Source organism: Petaurus breviceps, unplaced genomic scaffold (assembly GCF_028583685.1).
Source record: "Petaurus breviceps papuanus isolate PSGF00001 unplaced genomic scaffold, PetGlider_PUasm1.0 188, whole genome shotgun sequence".
Classification (NCBI taxonomy): Eukaryota; Metazoa; Chordata; class Mammalia; order Diprotodontia; family Petauridae; genus Petaurus; species Petaurus breviceps.
Window position 1 is genome coordinate 22,251,498 of NW_027185804.1, and position 24,168 is coordinate 22,275,665.

Consider the following 24,168-nt stretch of genomic DNA (forward strand, 5'->3'; position numbering starts at 1 on the left):
TTAGATTGTAACTTTTTGAAACACTTGTATGTATTATATGTAAATATGTATATGTGTATGGTTTATATCTACATTGGTTCCAAATATGTATTCCAGACTTCTCTAAATGGGTTTGTGCCTTAATTCTTAATATATACCAGTTAGCATAATGGGGATTTAAAAAAAATCTTTTAGTTATTAAGTGTCAAGTATTAAGCACCAATTTGTGCTAGTTCTACATTCAAAAAATACAAATAAAATAAGTGAAATAATTCCTATTAACAAGGAACGTTTTAATGGGAGAAACAAGCAATACACTTATCAGTTATCCAGAATAAACACAAAGTAGTTAAATACAAGGTTTGATAGGCAGGGCACTAACAATTAAAGGACCAAAGTAAAAAAGCACATGCTGTAGAAAGCTGTAAGACATTTCTATAGACTAAGAGTCTTCTCTCCACACATTGGTTTGAATAGTTTTAGGAGATTCGCTAATTATTGTGTTAGAAGGCAGGGGAAGAGTTCAGCCCCGGGAGAATATGATAGAAGACTCTGGGACAACAGTTGGGTGGGTAATAAGAAAAAATTGGGTTTAGGGTTGAGATCCAGTGGGGGAAGGGATATTTGGAGAGTGGGGGCAATAATTAAAGAGCCTCCTAAGTGGGGTTCATTTATTTTATGTAAAAGAGCCATACATTCTTAAAGAGTCTAATGTAGCCTTTGATGTCCCAGGGACTTGTGTGTACGTAGTAGGGGTTCAATAAATACTTGTTGATAGAAGGAAAGAATTATTTGTAAGAAGCAGTAACAAGATTGAATACTACAATACTTTTCTAGTCAGCATTGTTCTCTCTCTATATATAATGAATTTTGCTGTATCATAAAAATTTAAGTTGACAGGCTCCGGGTTAAGAGCCCCTGCCTTAAAGTATCTGGATGTGGGACGTGTAGCATACTTTAGGAGAACCTGTTATGGTTTTTCATGCTTTCAGGGTCATCAAGCAGTTTTTTAGAGTTCTAACTAGTTTTCTCTCTTTGTATTAATTGTAGTTATATTTTTATTTAGAGATGAGGGATAGGGGAAGCAAAAGTGTTCTCATTCTGAAGGAAAACCACTTGAGAATTCAGAGTTCTGAAACGGGTTTGGGTTTTTGTTGTTTTGGGGTTATTGGATTTGGCAAGGGGGAGGGGTTGGTCAGTAACTATAGGTTCTTGTTTTGTTTTTTTTCTGAACAGGTTTGTGTACATTTGAATGTATATAGGTTTGTACAGATCTATATCCATGGGCAGGCACATAGATGTGTGTGTGTGTGTGTGTGTGTATGAATGTAAATCCCTGTATACAATTTCTTCGGGTTGATAGGCTGCAGAACTTCGAGCTTACCTGAAATCTAAAGGAGCTGAAATCTCAGAAGAGAACTCTGAAGGTGGACTTCATGTAGATTTAGCTCAGATCATTGAAGCATGTGATGTTTGTCTAAAAGAAGATGATAAAGGTTTGTCCTTGATGTTCTTTTTTTTCTTTGTAGAAAATTCACTGAGCATGTTATTATTGTTCATAGGAAACTTAACATTTAAATTTTCCAGTAATGGCTCTTTTAAAATTTCTGTCCTACAGGTCTTTTGACCTGTATTGCAATTGAGGTGTGATAGCCAGATTTCTCCAAAATGTCCCTGAGCCCATCGAATGTAATGGTAGGCCAGCCTCCAGAGAACTGGCTCAGCTCAGCTGGGACTTTCTTTGATACCTTGGTTAAGTGTGGTCTCCAGCCAGGCAGCTGTGTGAATACCTCTAGTCAACTTCCCAGACTTTACATCAGTCCTTATCGAGGAAGCTTCAGTTCTTGACTCAGTCCTGCCCCTTAAGTTACATTATTTTACTAGACATTAAGTTAACCAGTAGCATTAGACCAGGGGTGCCTGTCTTTATTACAGACCCACTTCTATTAGGCTAGGTAAATTCTCAGGGGAATCCAGCATATTTTACTATTGGAGAGGCAGTATACAATAGTAGAAAGGGCAAGTCCTGGATCAAGAAGACCTAAATTACTAGCTATAGAACCGTAGGCTAGTTACTTTTAAGCTTCAAGTGCCTGAGGCAGTTTTCTAAAACTGAATTACAAAGACATTGCTTTGGTGAAGATAATCTACTGCTGATAAAAGAGGGCATCCAAACAAAATGCCCCAGGGCCTTACTAGTAGGCAGTCTTTAGTTGATTTTGAAGGAATGTAAGCTAAAGGATGTTTTTCCTTTCTCCTTGATGACATCTATATTGGAAGAACAAATAATGTATTTTCAGGTTCTTTATAATTAAGTTGTAGTGATCTGAACATTAATTATGTTGATGGAGTTTTGTTTACTGTTACAAAACAGGAAAATTATGAAAAGTGGAAAAATTCTAAAGCAGTTTACCACAACCTGAGATTGTATTAGATATATGCTTATTATAACACTCAAAAATGGAAATAGCCCGATTGAATTCTCAAATACATTTTAGCTTAACATTGCATTTTATTGGTTTGTTGGCTTTTCCATATATAATATAAACTTGTGGAAATATTTCAGCTATCTTCTCTACTTTGGAATTAAATGAATACAGCCTTAAAAGCTGAGGAATTACACAAATCTAACAGTGTATGTATGTAGCCGATAATACAGTTATCAGATATTTACATACAAATATGTATATATTATATATATCTACATCCTTGAATGTTGTAAATTTTAAAAATTAGCATAATTTGAGGTGATGAAGGACTTTGTTTTCAATGCAGTATGTTGGCAAAAAAGGAAATCTCTTAGCTTTCTTGGCACAGGGTTCCGAGGAACCAGATTAGACCTGTTTACAGGTTGGAACCCTGCTTAAAGGGTTCCCTGCTTAAAATTCTATCAAAACACTTATCATGTATAAACATTATTTTAGTGAAAGTATTAACATTATTGAATCACAATTGATTACACCACTGATGTTTGTATAGATGTGGAGAGTGTGATGAACAGCGTTGTATCCCTCCTCTTGATCCTGGAGCCTGACAAGCAAGAAGCTTTAATTGAAAGCCTGTGTGAAAAGCTGGTTAAATTTCGGGAAGGTGAACGTCCATCTCTGAGGCTACAATTGTAAGCAAAAATTTAGAGGAGGCTGGGATTTGAGGAAATATTTTCACACTATCACTTGTAGAATGTTCTTTAAGATTATATTATTGCTATTTAATAGCTAGAAATGATTAACAGCATACATGTAGGAAAGCACACAAGTTAGTCTTAAGTATGTTCTTTTCTTCTTGACTAGGTTGAGCAATCTTTTCCATGGAATGGATAAGAATACCCCTGTAAGATACACAGTCTACTGCAGTCTTATTAAAGTAGCAGCATCTTGTGGTGCCATCCAGTACATTCCAACTGAATTGGATCAAGTAAGTCATTTTGCAGAATATTCCTCCTACTTGTAGAAAGTAGGAATTTAAATTGTAAAAAGAAAAAGGTCAAAAGTTCTAAATGATATTTCTTTTAAACTGTGGAATTGTTTTAGACTGTGAGGCCAGCTTTGAACATCTTCTCACTCTTGTAGGTTCGGAAATGGATTTCCGACTGGAACCTCAACACTGAAAAAAAACATACTCTTTTGAGGCTACTTTATGAAGCACTTGTGGACTGCAAGAAGAGGTACTCAGAGCTAATGAAGTGATTGAAAATTGTTCAGGGATTAGAGGCGGGTGAGGGCCTTTTTACAGACAGGTATATTGGATAACATTTAAGAAGGGTGAGTAGTTTGGCTCCACTTTCTAAATCACAGAATTGCCATAAATCTCTTTCTGTGCCTTTTACCCCACTTAGTTTGAACATAGTTTTTCACTGCATCTGTTCAGATTGGTATCTTAAGAGCTTCTTCGTTTAATTCTAAGTTAAACAATTCAATCTAGAAAGATGACTGTAAAGTTAATAGTGGAATCTTTTTGCAATCTTTAAACTTTAAAAAAAGGAAAACTCTTGCTTTTGTTCGAAAATGGCACAAATGTTAATCCTCAAGCTTCATAGCTTTATGCCAAGTTTATTATTTAATGGTGCTTTGATGTCTTGGTGCGTGGTAGTGCTATCTCTGTTGTTTAATGGCAAAGGGGGTCTATCAATCAAAGTTAACACAATCAAAGTCTCTTGTGTAAACAGTACCTTTGAGACAAAACTTTGTGGTAGACAGTGCTAAATGAGTACCTATTAAGCTTTCCCAAAAGATTATTTGGGGATTCTAAGGCTAGTCTTGAACCTATTAGATTTCTCGAACACAAAATGTTGGTTTTTTGGGGGGGGGGTTTAAGTACCTCCAACTTAATAGTATTCCTAGAAATGACAGGTTTGGTGCTATTCAATGGGATTCATATACAATGTTTTTCAGTAGTGAAGGGTAGCCCTTCACTTTCAAAATGAAAAAACTGGGATTGGAATATCAGGTCAACTTCTGACTGGCCAGAAATCTTATCATCCATGGCATTTTGTTAGATGACTTCATTTTTTTTTAAAGACTGGTCTTTAAGGGTAGCTTCAGCATACACTTTTACCGTGGTTCTTGTATCTGAAAGATCAAGCAAGAACAGCAGTAGTGTTTTGATTCCTGACAGGTGGATTAATTTAATTTGGATTCTTTTTTAAAAATTACTTGAGTTAAAGTCGCATAAATCTTTTTGCAGGCACTCTATTATACAGAATCTGTAGGAAATTTTGGGATTTTGTTTATCTTGAAAATTAGAAAATTGGGAAGTTTTTCAGAGCAGTGACCCAAAAAGAAAACAAGCAGTGACCTTGGACTCATGACCTGGTTCATTGTCCTGGATCAGTAGGCATGGTCTACAACGGGGAAAGACCATAGCAGCATTCCTGGCTTATCACTTTTAAGATGTTGTAGAGGCAGTATAGAGAAGGTAATAAAAAAAATCCCAGATGCTTATAAATGAAATCATTTGTTTTAGAGGTCTTTAGAACCATATTTTTTTGGCTTCCGATTTTCATAATTTAAAGTACCCTGGGTTTTTAGAAGCATTTATGGATAAGATTCTTTTTTTTTTTTTTTTTAAGCAATTGGGGTTAAGTAACTTGCTCAAGGTTACATGGCCAGTTATTTCTGGGTGTGGTGCTGAGCGTCTGAGCCCGGGGTTCGATCTCCAGGTCTTCCCAACACTGGAGCTGGTGCTCTTACTTGCTGTGCTACCTGGCTGCCCCTAAGCAATTGGGGTTAAGTAACTTGCTCAAGGTTACACGGCCAGGTGTTACTGGGTGGGTGCTAAGTGTCTGAGCCCGGAATTCGATCTCCAGGTCTTCTCAACCCTGGAGCTGGTGCTCTTACTTGCTGTGCTACCTGGCCGCCCCTATGGATAAGATTCTTGAGATTAAAATTGTTTTACAGTTAAAATTATCGAGTATTCTTTTAAGTTCACTACAAGATACAGAATATGTCTGTCCTTTCCCAAGTAACAAGGTTTAGCAAGTGCTTTAAATAGCATTTTAGGTAGAGGTGAGAAGGTAAGTATCTTTTCCAGTGTTATCTCCTCTCTCCTCCCACCTTCATTCACCCCCTGCCCTTTATTAGTGCTCTCATTGTCAGACAGTGGGCCTGTGCTTGACTAGATGCTGTCACTTTGTAGTCCAGTGCTGCTTCTGAGCAGGTTCGTTCTCAATTTCTTATATGTCAGGATATAAAATTGGTAAATACTGACTTCATTGTTGCTGTCAGGGCTGCTAGCCCAGAGTTCCTATCTTCACTTAACACTTCAACCAGGGCTTATGTCCAGCTTATGTCCTGGTGGCAATTGGAGAATAACCCCCCTTTTGCTTGACAGCAAAACTGATTGATCCTTGGAGAAAGGAAGGGAGGGAGGGAGAGAGGGACTGAGACATTTTTGCACCATGAAGAAACCAAAGGTGAGCTAATTGACTGCCTTAGCCCTCGGTTCTGGAGTAGGCCCATTTGTTAAGAAATAGGAAAGGGGGAGTCAGGAGGACCCGAGTTCGATTTCGGCCTCAGACACTTAACACCCACACACAAAAAACTAGCCATGTAACCTTGGGCAAGTTACTTAACCCCAATTGCCCTCCAAAAGGCAAAAAAAAAAAAAAAATAGGAAAGGAAAGACCTAGGAGTGAGGAGACATGAGTTACAATCCCAGTTCTATCACTGACTGGTGTGAACAAGTTACCTTCTTTATCTGAACAAGGATGGGTTAGACAAGATCACAAAGGTTCTTTCCAGTTCTCTGTAGGCTCTTGGGTGAGAACTAGGTCAGGCTTATTATTAAGCTACTTAAAAATTGAACCAGAGAAGGAATGTTTAAATTCTAATCTCTCCCTCTCCCCTCAAAACCTAAAAGCGAATTTATCTCCTAAATAGTAAATTTTGAACTTTATTGTTCCTTATATAGTAGCATTTCAGAAGCTTGTTAGATGAGCATTTGAAAAAGTGTAAATGAAGTTATGCTTCTTAGAAAATCAGCTTTGAGTTTCACAGATTTATCATTTTATAAAATGGAACTATAATGGAACTGATAATTAGGAAAATCTTTAACATTAGGTTACAAACAGAATGCCAGTTTTTGTGGTGATGCCAAAAGGCAGCTAGTTATGAATAAAGTAAAAACAGTGGGAATATTGGTAATGATGGCAGCTGCCATTTAGCACTCTTAAGGTCTGCAAAACCCTTTGCAGTTCTCCCTTCCACGTTGTGGAAGGTTATGGCACCCCTGCAGTCTGGAAAATCTGCATAAAATTTTTTGACTTTCCCTTTGTACCTGAGAAAAGGAGTCTACATTTTTTATTTTTCTTTTGTGGAGTATTTACAATATCTTACTGTAAAATTTGGGTTGATGTTATTCAATACTATACATATATTTTATGCATTTCTGAGTTTCTCAACTTTTTCTGTGTTGTCTACGGCTTCTGCAAAACTCCCCCCAAATTCCCACTTTATTTCTTATGCTGACCTACAACATATTGAAGCCTTGATGGGGAAAGTCTTAATGTGGAAGGGATAGCCACACAGATTCTCATTTGGTCTTCAACAGTCAACCCTTCCCAAGAAGGTGCCATTATTATCATCCCTATTTGAAATAAGCACAGTGAGGTAAGAAAGGTTAACAACTTGTCCAAGGCATCATGGCCTAGTACTCTTACTCAGTACACCAGCAATCTATGCTTATGTTTCATTTTGTAAAACAGGTATTATGACAGCATTCTTATTTGAGATGGAGGGAGACACCTAGCTTCCTTTTTGCTACATTTGCATTTTCTCTTTTATTCAGTGTCATAAATTCTGAATTGGAAAGAAAAGGATCTCTGGCAAACCTGACTTTGGGTTTTGTTCGGGTGTGGGGTTTGGTTTTGGTTTTTGTTGTTTTTTTAAAGAATAACATTTACCTTTTTGAAATAAGGGGTACAACTGCTATTTAATTTTCCCTGATTGAATCCAGGTGTATATATGAAAAGTAGTTTAGTAAATAACAAAAAGCTGTTCCTTCTAGCTAGGAAAAGCTTTCTCTGGTGCTTGATCAGTTAAAAAGAATGAAGATAAACATTTTGTAAAAATCCAAATCTAATTTCACTAATTTGCCCTTTTTTGCTGGTTGAAATTTCTCACCCATATCATTGGGAGGGTAGTTTCATTTTATGGAAACATAGAAATGTTTAGTTGGTAGTTGTAATAATTTTTCAGAGTTCCTAAAATAAAATCTTTTTTTCCTTAGTGACACTGCTTCCAAAGTCATGGTGGAATTGTTAGGAAGTTACACAGAGGACAATGCTTCTCAGGCTCGGGTGGACGCCCATAGGTAAGTGTTAGGTTGCACTCACTGTTCAGTGGCACTGGCACCTCCTGGTGCTAGATCTGTGACTACAGCTCAAAATCATGTGACTGCGTCACTCATCAGAATAGTTTGGAGCCATCAGGTGGATGAGTTGGGTTTTTTGGTTGGTTTTTTTTTGGTTTTTTTTGGTCTTTATTAATTTGGTTACTTTTAGTTTACAAGATTCATTTCTACAATTCCTTAAGTTTCAAATTTTCTCTCCTTCCACCCCCACCCCCCAATGATGGCATACAATCAAGGATAGTATCTGCAAATACTTTCACATTAGGCATTAGTCAGGTTATAAAGAAGGATTGTATCAGATGGAATGAAGAATGGGAAAGAGGAAACAAAACCAAACAGGAAAACGAAAAAGAGCAGGTAGTTTGCTTCAATCTGGATTCAAGCTCAGTTCTTTCTCTGGATGTAAACATCTCTCTCCATCATGAGACTTTTGGGGTTGACTTATAGCCCTGCATTGCTGGGAAGAATCCGGTCTATCAAAGTTGGTCATCACACATACGTTGTGTCTGTAATTGTGTACAAATTCCCAATGGCTCTACTCTTCTCACTCAGCATCAGTTCATATAAGCCTCTCCAGGTAAATATGAAGTCCATCTGCTCCTCGTTTCTTATTGCACAATAGTATTCCATTACATGCATATACCACAACTTGTTCAGCCATTCCCCAATTGATGGGCACCCCCTTAATTTCCAATTCTTTGCCACCACAAAAATATTTTTGTACATAGGGGTCTTCCTCCCACTTCTATATTCTCTTTGGGATACAACCCTAGAAGTGGTATTGCTGGGTCAAAGGGTATGAAATTATTTATAGCTCTTTGGGCATAATTCCAGATTACTCTCCAGAATGGTTGGATCAATTTACAACTCCACCAGCAATGCATTTGTGTTCCAATTTGTCCACATCCTCTCCAGAATTTGTCATTTTTCTGTTTTGTCATCTTAGCCAGTCTGACTGGTGAGATGTGGTACCTCAGTTGTTTTGATTTGCATTTCTTTAATCAATAGTGATTTAGAGCATTTTTTCATATGCTTAGAGGTATCTTTAATTTTTCCCTCTGAAAATTGCCTGTTCATATCCTTTGACCATTTATCAATTGGGGGATGACTTGTATTCTTATAGATTTGACTCGATTCTCTGTATATTTTAGAAATGAGGCCTTTATCAGAGACATGGGTTGTAAAAATTCTTTCCCAATTTTCTACTTCCCTCCTTAATCCTGGTTACATTGGTTTGCTTTGTACAGAATCTTTTCAATTTAATCAAAATTATTCATTTTGCATTTTATAATGCTCACTAATTCTTGTTTGGTTATAAAGTGGATGAGTTTTCCAAGACCTTCCTAGTGAGTGTGCTTTGTGAAGGTCAGGAAAATCTGGCACCTCACCAACACTAAAGTTGACATACAGTGTTGGCAACCAGTAATTTCAAAGTAAGTCATCATTTATGTGACTAGGAAGGGAGAGGCCCCAACCTGGGAAATGCTTCTGCTGAGACATAGTCTTTAATTGGGCATCTGGGCCTAATGAACTCAGTTTATTGCTTTTACATTTGAACTCTTTGCTTGGTATCTTCCATAGTTTTATATGTTTGACTTTTGCTGTGCCACAGTATTTTGATGCTGTAAACAAAGTAGGTTGTACTCTGCAAAAAAACTGAAAATAACAAATGGACTCTCAGAAGATTCTTATCTTTAAAAATAAGATGCTTTGTTTTCATACTAGGTGTATTGTAAGAGCACTGAAAGATCCAAATGCCTTCCTTTTTGACCACCTTCTGACTTTAAAACCAGTCAAGTTTTTAGAAGGGGAGCTTATTCATGATGTAAGTAGTTTATCTCTTTAACATGAAAATGTTCTGTCCTTAAAGTTTTCATCCCCAAACATCTGACTTTGTTCTTTATCAGTGAATATTAAATTTAAATATGAATGAGGGTGTGGGTAGAAGAGAGAAACCACAAACAGTCTACTTCTAATATGTTAGCTTGTGCCACACCACCTGTCATCTTCCTGGTTGTCCAGTCTCTAGTATTATTTAAGTCTGTATATTCAAACTGCTTCTTGGGGGCACCTGATTGGCTCAGTGGATAGAACACTGGGCATGGAGTCAGGAAGCCCTGAGTTCAAACACAGCCTCAGACACTTATTAGCTATAAGCTATAAACAGTTTTCTGTTTATACTGTGTTGGGCAAGTCATTCAACTTCTGTTTGCCTTATTCCATGGAGAAGGAAATGCCAAACCACTCCAATATCTTTTCTGAGAAAACCTCATGGACTGTATTGCATGGTGTAGTCAGACAGGACTGAACAACAGTATATTCAAGAAACTCACCTAATAATTATATGAACATAAAGCATAATTGTGAAGAGAAGTCTTTCAGGATTTATTAAATCAAATTTTCCAGGGACAAGTTTGAATGAATTTCAAATTATTTCCTATTTGTGTATTATCTGTGCTGTTGCCCCTGACTAAGAATTATTCCTGTCTCTTAATTATATGAGATCTTAAAGCAAATTAGAAAAATGTGTTAAAAGATCCTTATGCTGCTTTTTGTTACCAGAAGTAATGAAAATTAGTTCAAAAAATTTTTAAATGTGTCATGACTTTTTTTTTTAATTTATACAATGCTTTACCATATCATAGGTTTTTTTCCTCCATTTATCTAGCTTTTAACCATTTTCGTGAGTGCTAAATTGGCATCATATGTTAAGTTTTACCAGAATAATAAAGACTTCATTGATTCTCTTGGTAAGTTTTGAGTTTTTTTTGTTATTAGGAATGGTATAGAAAGTACATTGTCATTTTACTCCTGTTGTCTGGCCTCTTACCTTTTTTGGGGGCTGATCTTGGGAATGGAGGGGGAAAGATGCATGCACCCTTGCAGTAGGGTGGGAAGCTGAAGAAAGATGAGTCAGCAGACATGATAGAAACAGCATCAGCATAGGAACCAGGGAGCTGGGCTTTGGCCCTATTTCTCTGCTCCTTGGGACCTCAGACAAATCCTTAACCTTTCTGAGCCTCAGGTTTCTTATTTATAAAATGACAAGTTGAACTGGGTGATCTTTAAGATTTCTTCCAGTTCTTAAATACTACCTGTGAATATGGGGATATTAGTCGAGAAAATGATTGATAAAGAGGGGTTTGGAAATACAAAGGAACCTGGTCCAGCCAGTGTAGAGTTGGTGTCTGTGGGGAGGAATAGTAAGGAGAGGAGCCAGGCTTAGTGAAAAGAAACTGACCCACATTATTTGAGTATGTTACTGAGAATCAAAGAATTTAAAAGAAGTATTCCTTTTATTTAGAAAAAGATGAGAGTCTCTTTAGATTGAAAGATTAAATATTTAGGGAGAATGAAACAAATCTACCCACCTGAAACTCCAAGAAAATTAGTTGCCAGTATTTTTTTTTTTTAACTTTCCCCAAGAGACACTGTTTAGGGTTAAGTTTGACATGCATTTAAAACGTTTTAACATAATGACTGGCGAATTTCAGAGCAAGAACATTAAAGCTCAGGTACTGAAGGGACAGTACAGAACCAGCCTTAGTTGGTTGGCTCTGGACAGGTCACTGACCTTCTTGGTGGTAATAGACCAGAGGCATCAATTAGAAGGATCCCTGCCGGTGAGGAGAGATTTAGAAAACCACATAGTAACTATATCTTTGGTTTTGTATATTTTTTATCCAGTAAAACATGCCTTGGGCCTCTCCATGGAGTGTGCTTTTGCTGCCTTTGCTCTAAGCAGCAGCTCTTAGTTCTAGAAGTTGCAGAGAAGATGCTAACCTGACTTTGTTGAGGGAATGTCGTCTACCTCTAAACTTGATCAGTATTGGGCATGTAAGGCCACTTGTCTTTATCTAGGTAGAATATAAGCTGACTTCCTGACAGTTGGAAAAAGACAGACTAAGTAAGTTTTTCTCAAATGGGAATAAAGATAACTCCTTATAAAAACAGACTGAGTGGAGTGGTTTTCATCATCAACATTATAGACATTCATGTTGTTGGTAGTTTGTTGAACAGTTGTTTCTTTCGCCCTTGATCATGGCCATACAATTATTATAGCACAAGGGACAATTAGCTTTTTCACATATTTCGACTGAAATGTACCAGTACCAGTCGTTAAACATTTAGAAAGTGGCTGCCATGTGTAAGGCACTGTGTTACATAGCTCACATGTATTTAGTGCTGTGAATTTTGTCAAGACAGCGTAGTATCATCAGGAGTGAGTTGTCTTAAGGACACGTGATTAAGGCCTACCTCTGTCACAAACCGACTGTATGACCCTGGAGGAGTCACTGACCTCAGTGCCCAGAGTCTTCTCACCCAGGAGTTCCCTCTCAAGCACAGGTTCAGTCCCTATACCTCAGTATTACTTGGTATTCTTGATTTATTAACTTCAGAAAATATATAGCAGACCAAACTAATATAGGTTGTGCTAAGCCCGTTCTTATTTGGAGAAATTAAATTTGTCCTGAGCCTCTTAGGTTTAAGACTGGAACAAACCTTAGAGACTCTATCTGGTGTACCCTTTCATTTTACAGACGAGAAACCAGAGGTGTAGAACAGGCAAGCACGGTTGTGACTGTGAAACAACTGTTGTCTTTGCTTACACTTAGTCTATCAGGGCTTTAATTTCCTCCTGAGGCATATTTTTGAGCCATTTATTCAGAATTCCTGTGCACAATAAATGCTTTAGCCCAAATCACTAAGTAAAAAACGGCCAGAACAGCTTAGTGCTGAAATTGGTTCCATAGACGAACTGCTAGTTTTTGAGGATGCTTCAGTTCAAGCTTTTACTACTTTACCTGGTATAGGAATCCATATAGATCACAAGTACAATTTTAGGATTATTCTCAGTTTTTCCCTTCCATAATATAGACTTTTAGAAAAAGCCCAGCCTGTTTAGGTCCGGATGAGGGCTGCACAGGTAAGATTTGGGAATCTTCCCCGTGTCCCACTTTTAGACTCTGCACATTTGGTAGTTTGTATTCTAAATTTGAATCATAGGTAGGAATCACAGAAGGGGTTGCTTTGGGGGGGAGGTGTCTCTCTAAACTTTGCCTGTTTCCTGATTAAGTAGCAAAACATAAGGCTGAAGGTACAGTAAGATAAGCTAGAGACCAGGGTTTTTCTCTCTATGTAATGCTTTGCCAGGGACATTAAACCTAGAAAACCACATTCTGCCCCAGTTAATTTGTTTCATGGCATGAAGCTCTGTGATGGAATGTTAATGTCAGCAACCTCTTTATTTACACACTATGGAAAAAAGGAGTAGTAATTAACACTTTGACACTCCCCCATTGATGTGTAATTGACTGTTTCAAAGGAGCACTGGTTCATAAGCTATTGCATGCATTAAAATTGCGTTCTCTATATTGCAGCTTTGTAGGACAGGGGTCAGTGACAATGCAGAAATTGTTCAATGATGCAAATTTTTTTATTACTGCATTAAGGTTTTGACATATTAGTAATGAATAAATGTTTCCATAAAATTAGATTTTTTTTATAACTTTGAAATTGAAATATGACACTGAACACACTGTGACTTCATCTTTGAAAATAGTGTCATCTTCCAAAACAAAGCACACTGCAGAACATGCAGCCTTTTACACTTACAGCATTGGCTTAAGTTGGTGATTTTGAGGATAGCTTTAAAGGCTAAAAATTGGGTCCTTTGTCTCAAAAGAGAAAACTATCAGAATCACCAGCTGCACCTAGGAGAAAAAGAACTTTGTTCTCTTAGAATTCATTAGTGTGTGGTGATTATACATTTTAAAATGCAGCAGTTACATTTTATTTCAATGCTATTTTAAAATGTGTATGACCTATGTTCTAAAAAAGTTTTTGTTTGGCATGGTTACATTCCCATTTTATTGAGAAGCTTTTTAGGTAAAATGCCTAGTATATAAATAGAATGTATAGGATAGGGACATCTTGTGTTAGATAAGAAAACATAATAAGCTATAATTGGAGGGGAAAGTATGTAAAAGTTTCACAAGTTTTTCTTAAAATGTAATGAAATCTTCCAGTGAGTGTGCCATTTGTTGAAATTTGAACCTCTCAAATAAATTTTTTATTCATCTCAAGCACATCCTCGGGGAGATGTGTTTAATTATAAAAGACTATAAACATGAGTTAAGGTGTACCAGCAATTTTTTTAAAGGAATATCTCATTTATTAAATATCTGTATTAAAGATTATACCTGTAATTCTTTGAGAATGACTCAAAACTTTAGTAGGTTGAAGAAGCTGTCTTCTTGGATGGCTTTTGTAGATTCTTACAGGTGGCATCAGTTAGAATTTGTTGTTTTATTAACACTGACAACTTGGGCCAACAGTAGCATAATCTTGTGTCAACTGAATCGCCCTAACATGTACACATTTAATCTGATGTTACTCAGTTGCTACCTTCTTGCTTCAGAAAGTTAATCAGCATCTCATTTGCATTTGTTAATTAGGGTTAATGTGCACTAATTGATTTTTTGATGCTTGTAGATTTCCATTAAGCCCAGTTAGCAGTAGTTGCTGGTGTACCTCATTCATTTGAGTTATGATGATCATGTTTTTGTTGAATCTGTGCCAGATAGGGAGCCTGCATCATAATTATAGCTAATTAACACAAGATTATGCCCTGTATTAATGGGCTTCCCTGATCTTCCATTAATGTAGGAATGTTATAAATTTCAAATTTATATTTCAGAGTGGCAATATCTAAATTAACAAGTTGCCTAGAAGAAATAGTTTTGTTGTTTTTTGGGGGTTTTTTAAATTATTTTTTTTTCAAGGCAGTTTGAACAAACTGGGCTCCATAAATGTTGAAGCCATTAAGACTATTTTAAGAAATGACCAAAGAGAAAAGAGGCAGGCAAAAGAATCCTAGATTAATTTTTGGAAACTTGTCTTTTATAAAGTGTATTGATTCATACAAGCAGTTACACTAACTTAGTTTTGTAACTGGGCATTACTATTTGTAGTAAATTATTGATGAGTGGTCGTCTCTCATCTCTGGCTTTTTGAAGCCCCAAGTTTGCACAAGATTGTCCCCTTAGTAATTTGGCTCTTAATACCCAGAAGGTACTTGTTTGCTGTTTGTAGCTGTCAGTATTTAAATAATTAACACCTGACATGACTTTCAGCAAGTGACTTTCTTAAGCCTTGCTTTCATCTGTAAGATGAGACCATTTAACTAGAGCACCAATCTTTATAATCCAAGTACTGTACATGAATGCAAGATACAGTTTATTAATTGGCCATTAAATAAACAGGTTGAACAAGTTTACTTGTATATATTCAGCTTTTGGTAGTGTTAATTGGAAGGAAAGTGGCACGAGTCATTGTTTCATTTTCTGTATAAATTCTTGCTCTCAATGTCCAACTATTCAAGAAGCATGTTAAATAGAGCCCAACCCAATGAGTGGGTTGTTAGTGATGCAAATATTTTACTTTACATTTGCTAGGTCGGGAAAATTATTAAAGTTTGAAATTAGAAATGGTTGTAGTATAAAACCTAATAAGTAACAATTGGAAGAGTTCTGGTATCAATTGGAACATGTTACTATTAAATCTAACTACCACAGGAAAATGATATTTTAATTCTTTCAGTACCTAAAAAGAAAGTAATTCACTTTCTTTTAGCATTATGTGAGTGGCTCTGCTACTGTCTGTCACTGCAAGAAAAAGTATCTGCACAAAAAAATTGTTTTACATGAAATTTGGTCTTAATATGGGGTCATTAAGTAAAGGTTACCTCATAGGGCTTTTGATAAACAGCAAAAATAACTGCAAAGTGCTTTGCCCACATTAAACACTTCATTCACTATTTATTGAATGACTTTCTTTTCAATTTATTTTAACATAATTAGTGCCTAATTACCAATGTTCTCTTTTTAATAATGATTTTTTTTTTAAAGCAATTGGGGTTAAGTAACTTGCTCAAGGTTACACAGCCAGTTATTTCTGGGTGTGGTGCTAAGTATCTGAGCCCACATTTGATCCCCAGGTCATCCCAACACTGGAGCCGGTGCTCTTACTCACTGAGCCACCTGGCTGCCCCTAAGCAATTGGGGTTAAGTAACATGCTCAAGGTTATACAGCCAGGTGTTTCTGGGTGGGTGCTAAGTGTCTGAGCCCAGATTTGATCCCAGGTCATCCTGACTCTAATAACGATTTTTACCAGAGGTTAGATTTAATTACAAATTTAATTTAATTATAAAATTGCTTTCTTAATTTAAAATTTGATCATTGGTCTTCTTCAATACTCTTTATCTTTCAGGCTTGTTGCATGAACAGAATATGGCAAAAATGAGGCTCCTTACTTTTATGGGAATGGCAGTAGAGAGTAAAGAAATCTCTTTTGACACAATGCAGCAAGAACTTCAGATTGGAGCTGATGATGTGGAAGCATTTGTTATTGATGGTAAGGGCCATTAGATCTTTTTCCAAGAGTTAATCGTCATCTATATTTGGAATACCTAAGCATGTGATATTTGGCTCTTCAAATGTACTTGGGAAACCCTCAAAGCAAGACTCTTATGTAGAATTCTGTGTTTTAGCTCTGTTAACATTATAGGTCCTTGGTATGACATCATTGTTTTGTGTAGATTCAGATATACCATTCATTAAATCATACTGCCCTAAAACAATAAAAATGTGATGGATATATAGTTAGCCTTTAGATATCATAGGTTTTATTCCTTGTTCCCCTTCCCCCCCCCAAAGTAGTATATTAAGCAGTTCAGCTGCATTAAGACCATTAAGTAAGGTTTAGCTATGAGTAGTTTTTGGTTTTCACATATATCTCTATGTGTATTGATTTCCAAAGACAAATTTAGCAAATAAAAATTTATTCATAAAGCAAAAGCTTATAAACATGTAGATTGTCTAAATGACTCTGTGACCTGAGTCTAATAATTTATAGAGAATGTTTAGTTATTTTTTTCTTACTGCCATTAAAGCAGGATATATTTGTAAAAGGGAGCAGTTCATAAAAATTATACAGGATATTGCATTAATAGATTGGCGCATCCACTATAGGATGCATGCATGACCTTCATTCTTAACTGCCTCATATTAATTTGATTGTCATTAGTTTGGAATAGCTTGTTTGTTGAAAGTATTAGAAACACACCACAATACCCTCTATGTTAATTCAGCTTATATAAAGGTTTCTAATGGAGTGCTTGTTCAAGTATGTATCCTCTCTGTTTTATAAGTATTCCTTAAAACAAATCACATAAATTTTTTTTTCAGCTGTAAGAACTAAGATGGTCTACTGCAAAATTGACCAAACACAGAAAAAAGTAGTTGTCAGGTAAGACGTAATTCTTTGCAATTTTTTGTAGGACAATTTAATGTGTTTTAATTATTTAACTTATTATATATCTGTTTACTGTTTTAACTAGAAGCAAGGCATTGTTCTTATCAGTTGCCTGTAGTTAAATAGTTGCTATTTATCATAATTTTTATTAAAGTTCAGACTGAATGTGATTAGCTTATTTAATGAAAGAGTCCTATTTTCCAGCACATTTCATTTAATGACCTAGCATTGGCAAGAATACTAATGACTTTTGTGTCTGCTTTATATAGTTGTGCAGAGCAGTAGAAGGTCTGGAATTAATATGGTGAAGACTTTAAATATATACATTATATATACACCTATATGTGTATATATATATTATTCCCATGTACATAATCTTTGCAAATCTAATCTGATGAGAGGGTATAAATTTGCTTTTTCTTATATTCAGCTTTGCCTTTAATAAGAGTAGAACATTAAAACTGGACTGTAACAGACTATTACAGAGTAAAATACTATTTTGCTAACATTTTCTTTCAATTCTTCACTTTGTAGTCATAGCACACACCGGACATTTGGAAAACAACAATGGCAACAACTGTATGACACACTAAATGCCTGGAAGCAGAACTTGAACCAAGTGAAAAACAGCCTTCTCAGTCTTTCTGATACCTAAATTTTTACCCATGATTTTGTTCTCTTTAGAGACCATTCTAAAACAAATTTTGATACCATCTTGAAGTTTATTGTTTCAAATTTCAAGTTAAAAAATATTACACCGGAAATTTCAGGAACAAAAATAATAAATTACATAAAGGAAACCATTTTGTTGATCTCTGTGCTGTAAGTTTTGCTCTTGGAAGGGGCTGTTGGATATGACTCTTTTGAGGTGAAGGGAGCACAAGACATGAAAGGGGGAAGGAGAAAGGGATCAATCAGGATTTCTAAATAAATGGTCAGAATTTCACCTTTGAAGGGAAGGTTGTCCAAAAGGATGGCTGCTTATTATAAGGAAGGGTTTGCAGAATTGTATGCTTTGCTGATATAAAGTAGCTTTTTTGTATCAACAAAAGTCATAAAGTGAAGATGTTTTTAAATTCAATAAAGGGAATATTAATTATATCATACCCTATTTGGGTCAAAACACAGCAGTCTAGTTAATTGGTTGCATTGTAAATTTACTATTCAGCTTTCTTCAACTGGTTAATCTAACATCTCTTCAGATTCTCTTTTTCTGGTTTCTTTAGACTTTTCCAAATTTAGAAACTTTTCTATTTCATTAATTTGGTTTTTTATTAAAATGTCTTGGGATTGCCAGTCCTCCTCTTCTTCTCCAAGGGAACAGTCGGTAAAATCAGCCGTATCTTTACTCTGGACTGCCTGAAAAGGTTGGGGCAGCAGGCCGGCACTTAGGAGTTGTGGTCTATCCTAGAAAAGAACACACCCGCTGTCATTTGGAAGCTAGTCTGTTGTACATCATTCATCATGGCTGTGTACAGTTAGAAAGCAACAGCATCTGGGGGAAGGCGGCTGCAGCACAGAAATCTGGTATTGCCTTCCTACCTGCATGTGTGATCCTTAGAACAATGCCTAACTTAGAAATCCTACTGCATTTTAAGGAATAGCTAATAGTTCTTCAGAGCAGCTCTAAAAAAGATAAGCAGATATTAAAAAGGGAGAGGAGATTTAAATTAAAATAGTGAGGACAAAAAACTATTTGTCTTCTACTCCCTTCCCACCAGAAATGTCTATTTTTTTAATACTTTGTCCAAACCAGGGAAAAATTAAAGGTTAAATACTAGTGGAAGTCAAGAACAGCATGAACACTTCCTTTTCCTTCGGGTTTCCTCTTGCAGAATGAACACCATTGTTGAAGGAACAGGAAAGGAGTGAGGGAGGTGAAAATTGGCACATTTCCAGGGTGCCACAATTGGGTCACATTTCAATATTGTGACTTCTAGTATACATGGAATTATTTAACTTAAAGTTTTCTCCTCTCCCCCCCCCCCCCATACAGCTATTTAAATAGTTAATATTTAGGAAAAAAATCGTTAACCTGTGCAACCAGAACTGCAAGGACTTATCCACTTCACAGCCCTCACCTCTTTCTTGCCCCAGAGGCAGGAGGCTCTCCACCACTGCCCTGAACCCTGCTGTTACCTGCAAAGTGTTTCACAGAAGAATTAAGAACACACCTCAAAGTGAAGTGGATTTATAGCCAGAACACAAGTCTCATGGCCCTATCTCTGCCATTCACTAACTGAGCACATCACTTAACATCCTGGTGCCTCTGTTTGTCCAGTCACTGATTTGATCTGGATGATTCAGTATCTGATTCTTGAGTCTTTCTTGGACTGGAAGGGGGGTCACAAGGGCAAGAACAATAGAGTTGCAAGTTACAGTGCTTAGATTCTAGATTCACATTGCAGTTCAGCTGCTTTCTACCCAGCTTACCCTTGGAGCCTCAAATGTCTGGTCTGCAAAATAAGGCGCCTGAACTCCGCTGATCATGAAAGCCCTGTTCCTTGATACCTCTCACCACGGTGTTGTGTCGTCTGCCTTGTTCCTTTTGCTCCTCTCCCAATCCATTTTTACTCAACTTCCCTCCCTCAAATTACTCTTTGTTGCCCTCCTTGTCTGGTCATTCAGGAGTTGGTTTCTTTTTTTCTCAAGTGCCCCAGTAGGCTAGGAGAAAGAGAACATAATCTCTGTTCCCTTCAGCTACTGTAACTTGGACCACTTTCCTTGAGGGTCTTTCCATCTAATTATTAAACCCAGATCCTTGTTGCTGCTCTTCTGGTCTTCATTATGGTCCTGTGTTCTCGAGGAAACTGGTACCTGACTCGTTCTTTCCAATCTAACAGCCTCTGACCTTGTACATAGAGAGACAAAGATAAAAACAGCCCCTGCCCTCAAGGAGTTTACATTCTCATGGCGGGGGGGGGGGGGTAAGTATATTAAGGTAGATACAAGGTAAAGACTAGCAGCTAGGAGCATTGAGAAAACCCAACTTCCTTTTCCCTCCCAGATAGAAATGCTTTAGATTTTGGGGGGGGGGGGTTATTTGCTCTTACTGCTTTATTGGCACTATTGTTTCCACTTGCTGATTCTCTGGGATTTTCTAAGTAAACCAGAAAACATCTTTCTGCCTCGCCTTTTATTTCTCTGGTCTTAACCACTAATACTAGCATTTCTAAAACTCAACACTGATGGGGAGGGGAAGCATCTTTATTTTATTCCTGTATTTGTTGAGGGAAATGTGGTTCTCCATTTCATATACTGCTAGCTTTTTGTTTTCAGTATATAACTGTATTTTTATTCTCAGCACCTAGCATAGTGCCTTGCTTTTAGTAGGCTATTAGTCAGCACTTAATGTTTATTGAATTAAGTTGAAATGAGGAGCCATAGCTTCTACTTAAATTTATTCCCATCTAGTTCTAAAATCTTGACAAATGATAATTTAAATTAGCAGTTAATTTATCATTTGGACATTGTTTCATTTTAGCTTGCCTCAAAATGGCAATAGAATCCCCTTGTTTCCTGAATTTGAGCAGATAACTGGTTCAGACAGTAAATTTTCCTTGTAGGAATTCCAGTGCACAAACATCAGTTACCTAATGTGTGCAGAGTCCTTAGCCAGGTGCTGGGGGAGATGCAAAATTGTGGTGTTGCCCACAAAGTCCTGCCCCAATATCCCATCCTAGCATAGATGTGAACCTCAGTCATCAAAGCTCTGGCAGCTTGTGCTGAAATACCCATTAAATTTGTAGGTCTTGGAAAGGTTCCAAGTATGGTCCTGGCTGATAATGATCTCCCACACACCCAAACCTCACTTTGTAGTAGAATGTAGAATGTGGTAGAACACTGTAAGCTTGAGTAAGATGTGTTTCATTCTTATATTCGTATTCACATTCCCTAGGACATTTCCTAGCATTTAATAAATCCTCTGTATCCTCAGAGTCTTTTACATTTGTGTGATTCTAATTTCATTTTTGAAAGCCTTTACAGCCAAGAGATGGGATCTGGATTTCAGGACAATGGCTTACAATACAAGAATGAAAGCCTCCTGTCAGGTTTGGAATTCATTTAACAAATATTGCAAGAATGTATCTGGTATGTTTCCAGATCTGGACCAAATTCAGGAAATGAATCTCCCCTTGGAGGCACATCACTGAGATTTGGTAGGATGAAAGATTGGGAGAGGTAATGCTGAGCTGTTGCTGGTGATAGTCTGAAGATCATGGAGAGGATGAGAAAGGCCCTTGTTTTTTACCAAGGGAAGTGAACAGGCTGCAAAGAGCAGGGCATCTCATTTCAGGGAAAATTTTAGAACAGGTTATTAAAGAGATGGTTGGTAAAGATCTAGTCAACGAAGCACTGATTACAAAGAACCAGCATAACTTCATCAAGAATGGATCGAGCCAGACAACCTTGTTTCCTTTTTTTGACAGTCACTGACCTTAGATTTGGTGGCCCACTTGTCCAGGGTATCTGTCAGCATAGTTTTCCTAGAGTTTGGCTGTGTTTGCTAAAGTCTCCACATTACCCTTGTGAGAAGTTTGGAGAGATGTGGAGATGATGGTATAAATGGATTCAGAACTAGTTGAAAGGTTAAACCGAGTAGTCATTAATAGTAAATGATAACAGCCTGGCTTGAGATTTCCAGTGGCACACCGCAAGTATCTGTACTTATCCCTGAGCAGTTTGCCAATAACTTGGATAAAATTATAAATGGCACATTTACCAGATATGTAGGCGGGCTAGAAAACTAGAGGTATAGCTAATGCCAGAAGATAGGGCAGGACTGGAACGATCTCAGCAGTCTAGAGTACCAGCTCGAATCCCTATTAAGATAACATTCAAGAGCGGCTACATGGTGCAGTGAATAGAGCACCAGACCTGGAGTCAGGAGGACCTGAGTTCAAATCTGGCCTCAGACACACACACAAAAACTAGCCTATGGCCTTGGGCAAGTCAATTCACCCCAATTGTCCTCCAAAAAAAAAGGCAAAAAAAAAAAATTAAAGATAACACTCAATAAGGTTAAGTATATAATCTTATACTTGAGTTCAAAGACATCAGCCTAGCAAGTACAAGGTGACTAAGCATCAGTTCTTAGCTGACTATACCATTAGGAGTCAGCAGCCATGTGCTCAGGCAGCCAGCAAAGCTAATGGGGTTCTGGGCTGCTATCACAGAGTAAACAGTAAGCAGAGCTTTGGGGAATAAGTAGAGGATAGTTTCACAGTATCCCACCCTGTCAGACCCACATCTAGAGCATTCTATTAAATTAGTACATTCTATTATAATACAGAATACATCCTATTCTAGACAAAAAAATAGCAAGCTAGAAAGTCTGTAGAAGAGAGCACCTGCTATGATGAAGAGAACCTAAGGTTCCTATCATTACTTAAGCCAGCAAGTGCTTGGAACCATGTCCAGAATAGCAATTTCCCTCATCTTGTACTCAAACTTCTAGAAAAAGGACATCACAGAACATCAAGGCTGTGTCTGGCACAGATTTCTGGATTGTCAGCTTTCCCATCATTACTCTATACAGCATTACTTTTTTTCTCCATTGATCCTTATCCAAATGCTCTCCATCCAGCTTCCTCCTTGGGTTAATGTTTCTCCTCACAAGTGTGCTCTCATATCAGATGATGCTCCATTGCCCCCTTTATCTATTGTGGAGGCATCTTGGTAGCACAGTGGATAAGAGCTCTGAATTCAGATCCCACCTCAGAAACTAATTATGGGACCCCAGTCAAATTACTTAAACTCCCAGCTTCAGTTTCCTCCTCTGTAAAATGGGGATAATAACAACACCTACCTCATAGGATTATTGTGAGATTCAAATGAGATGATGTAGTTCTTTGTAAACCGTACAGCACTGTATCAGTGTTCCTACTGATGTATGCCCTTTTTGCATGACATATGCCCTTCCATGATCATGATGCAGTTAAGTCTCAGGGATTACTATGTTCTGATTTTCATATGGCCAGCTGAGACCGTAGGTTTTATTTTTTTGCCTTCTTCTTGTCTTCTGTGAATTATTGGTTCTTTCTTTTGATAGTCTTTTTATGTCTGCCTCCAACTTTCTGTATCATCAGGGTTTGTTGGTATTTGTGGACAGTTTTCAGCTTAAAGCCTTATTGATCAGGTTTGCAAGATTTCAGGCAAATCTTTTTTTTTTTTTTTTTTTTTTACCAGTTTGGGGTATACCCTTGTCCCTGACTAAGAAACCATAATTACTGTATTTTAAACCACGGTCCAGAAATTCATATTCTTTTTGTTCTTTTAGATAACTCAAGGTTCCTTAACTTTTTTTTTTTTTTTTAAAGCAATCGGGGTTAAGTAACTTGCTCAAGGTTACACGGCCAGTTATTTCTGGGTGTGGTGCTGAGTGTCTGAGCCCAGATTTGATCCAGGTCATCCCGACACTGGAGCCAGTGCTCTTACTCGCTGAGCCACCTGGCCGCCCCTAAGCAATTGGGGTTAAGTAACTTGCTCAAGGTTATATGGCCAGTTATTTCTGGGTGTGGTACTAAGTATCTGAGCCCAGATTTGATCCAGGTCATCCCGACACTGGAGCCAGTGCTCTTACTCGCTGAGCCACCTGGCCGCCCCATCCTTAACTCTTAATGAAGTACTTTCCACTACACCTCAGAGCCTTTCTGGGTGGATTTAAATCCCACATAGGATATGAAGACTAATATTGTGCCACAATGATCTCAGAATAACTAATTAATATTCTAGCAGCCAATTCAGTCTCTCTGGGATGAGCAGGGCCTTAGATTCTAGGGGAATTTGTGGCTACTTCCCTAAAGGCAGGAGAGTATTGTGTCTTCACCACTTACGGGGTGAGACAGAAGGGAGGGAGAGAACAAGCATTTACAGAGCATCTATTATGTCTTAGGCACTGTGTTAAGACTTCATAAATATCTCATTGGATCCTCACAACAGCCCTGCGATGTAAGTGCTTTTATTATCCCCATTTTACAGCTGAAACTGAAGTAAACAGGTTAAGTCGAACAAGAGGCGATTGT

At 37.3% G+C, this 24,168-nt stretch overlaps 2 protein-coding genes across 2 annotated transcripts in view; one reads left to right on the top strand and one right to left on the bottom strand.

Moving 5' to 3' along the window:
• EIF3M (eukaryotic translation initiation factor 3 subunit M) overlaps positions 1–17,946 on the top strand; it is a 25,491-nt gene extending 7,545 nt beyond the window's left edge. The window contains exons 2-11 of the mRNA XM_069091366.1: positions 1,343–1,475; positions 2,959–3,097; positions 3,270–3,393; positions 3,549–3,643; positions 7,705–7,788; positions 9,553–9,652; positions 10,496–10,577; positions 16,100–16,243; positions 17,077–17,137; positions 17,678–17,946. Coding sequence (XP_068947467.1) covers positions 1,343–1,475; positions 2,959–3,097; positions 3,270–3,393; positions 3,549–3,643; positions 7,705–7,788; positions 9,553–9,652; positions 10,496–10,577; positions 16,100–16,243; positions 17,077–17,137; positions 17,678–17,798 — 1,083 coding nt within the window. The 3' untranslated portion in view covers positions 17,799–17,946. The remainder of the gene's footprint in view (positions 1–1,342; positions 1,476–2,958; positions 3,098–3,269; positions 3,394–3,548; positions 3,644–7,704; positions 7,789–9,552; positions 9,653–10,495; positions 10,578–16,099; positions 16,244–17,076; positions 17,138–17,677) is intronic.
• The window catches only part of CCDC73 (coiled-coil domain containing 73), a 143,511-nt gene continuing 137,154 nt past the window's right edge, over positions 17,812–24,168 (bottom strand). Inside the window, exon 17 of the mRNA XM_069091365.1 lies at positions 17,812–18,550. Within this exon, the coding sequence (XP_068947466.1) occupies positions 18,326–18,550 (225 nt within the window). The 3' untranslated portion in view covers positions 17,812–18,325. The remainder of the gene's footprint in view (positions 18,551–24,168) is intronic.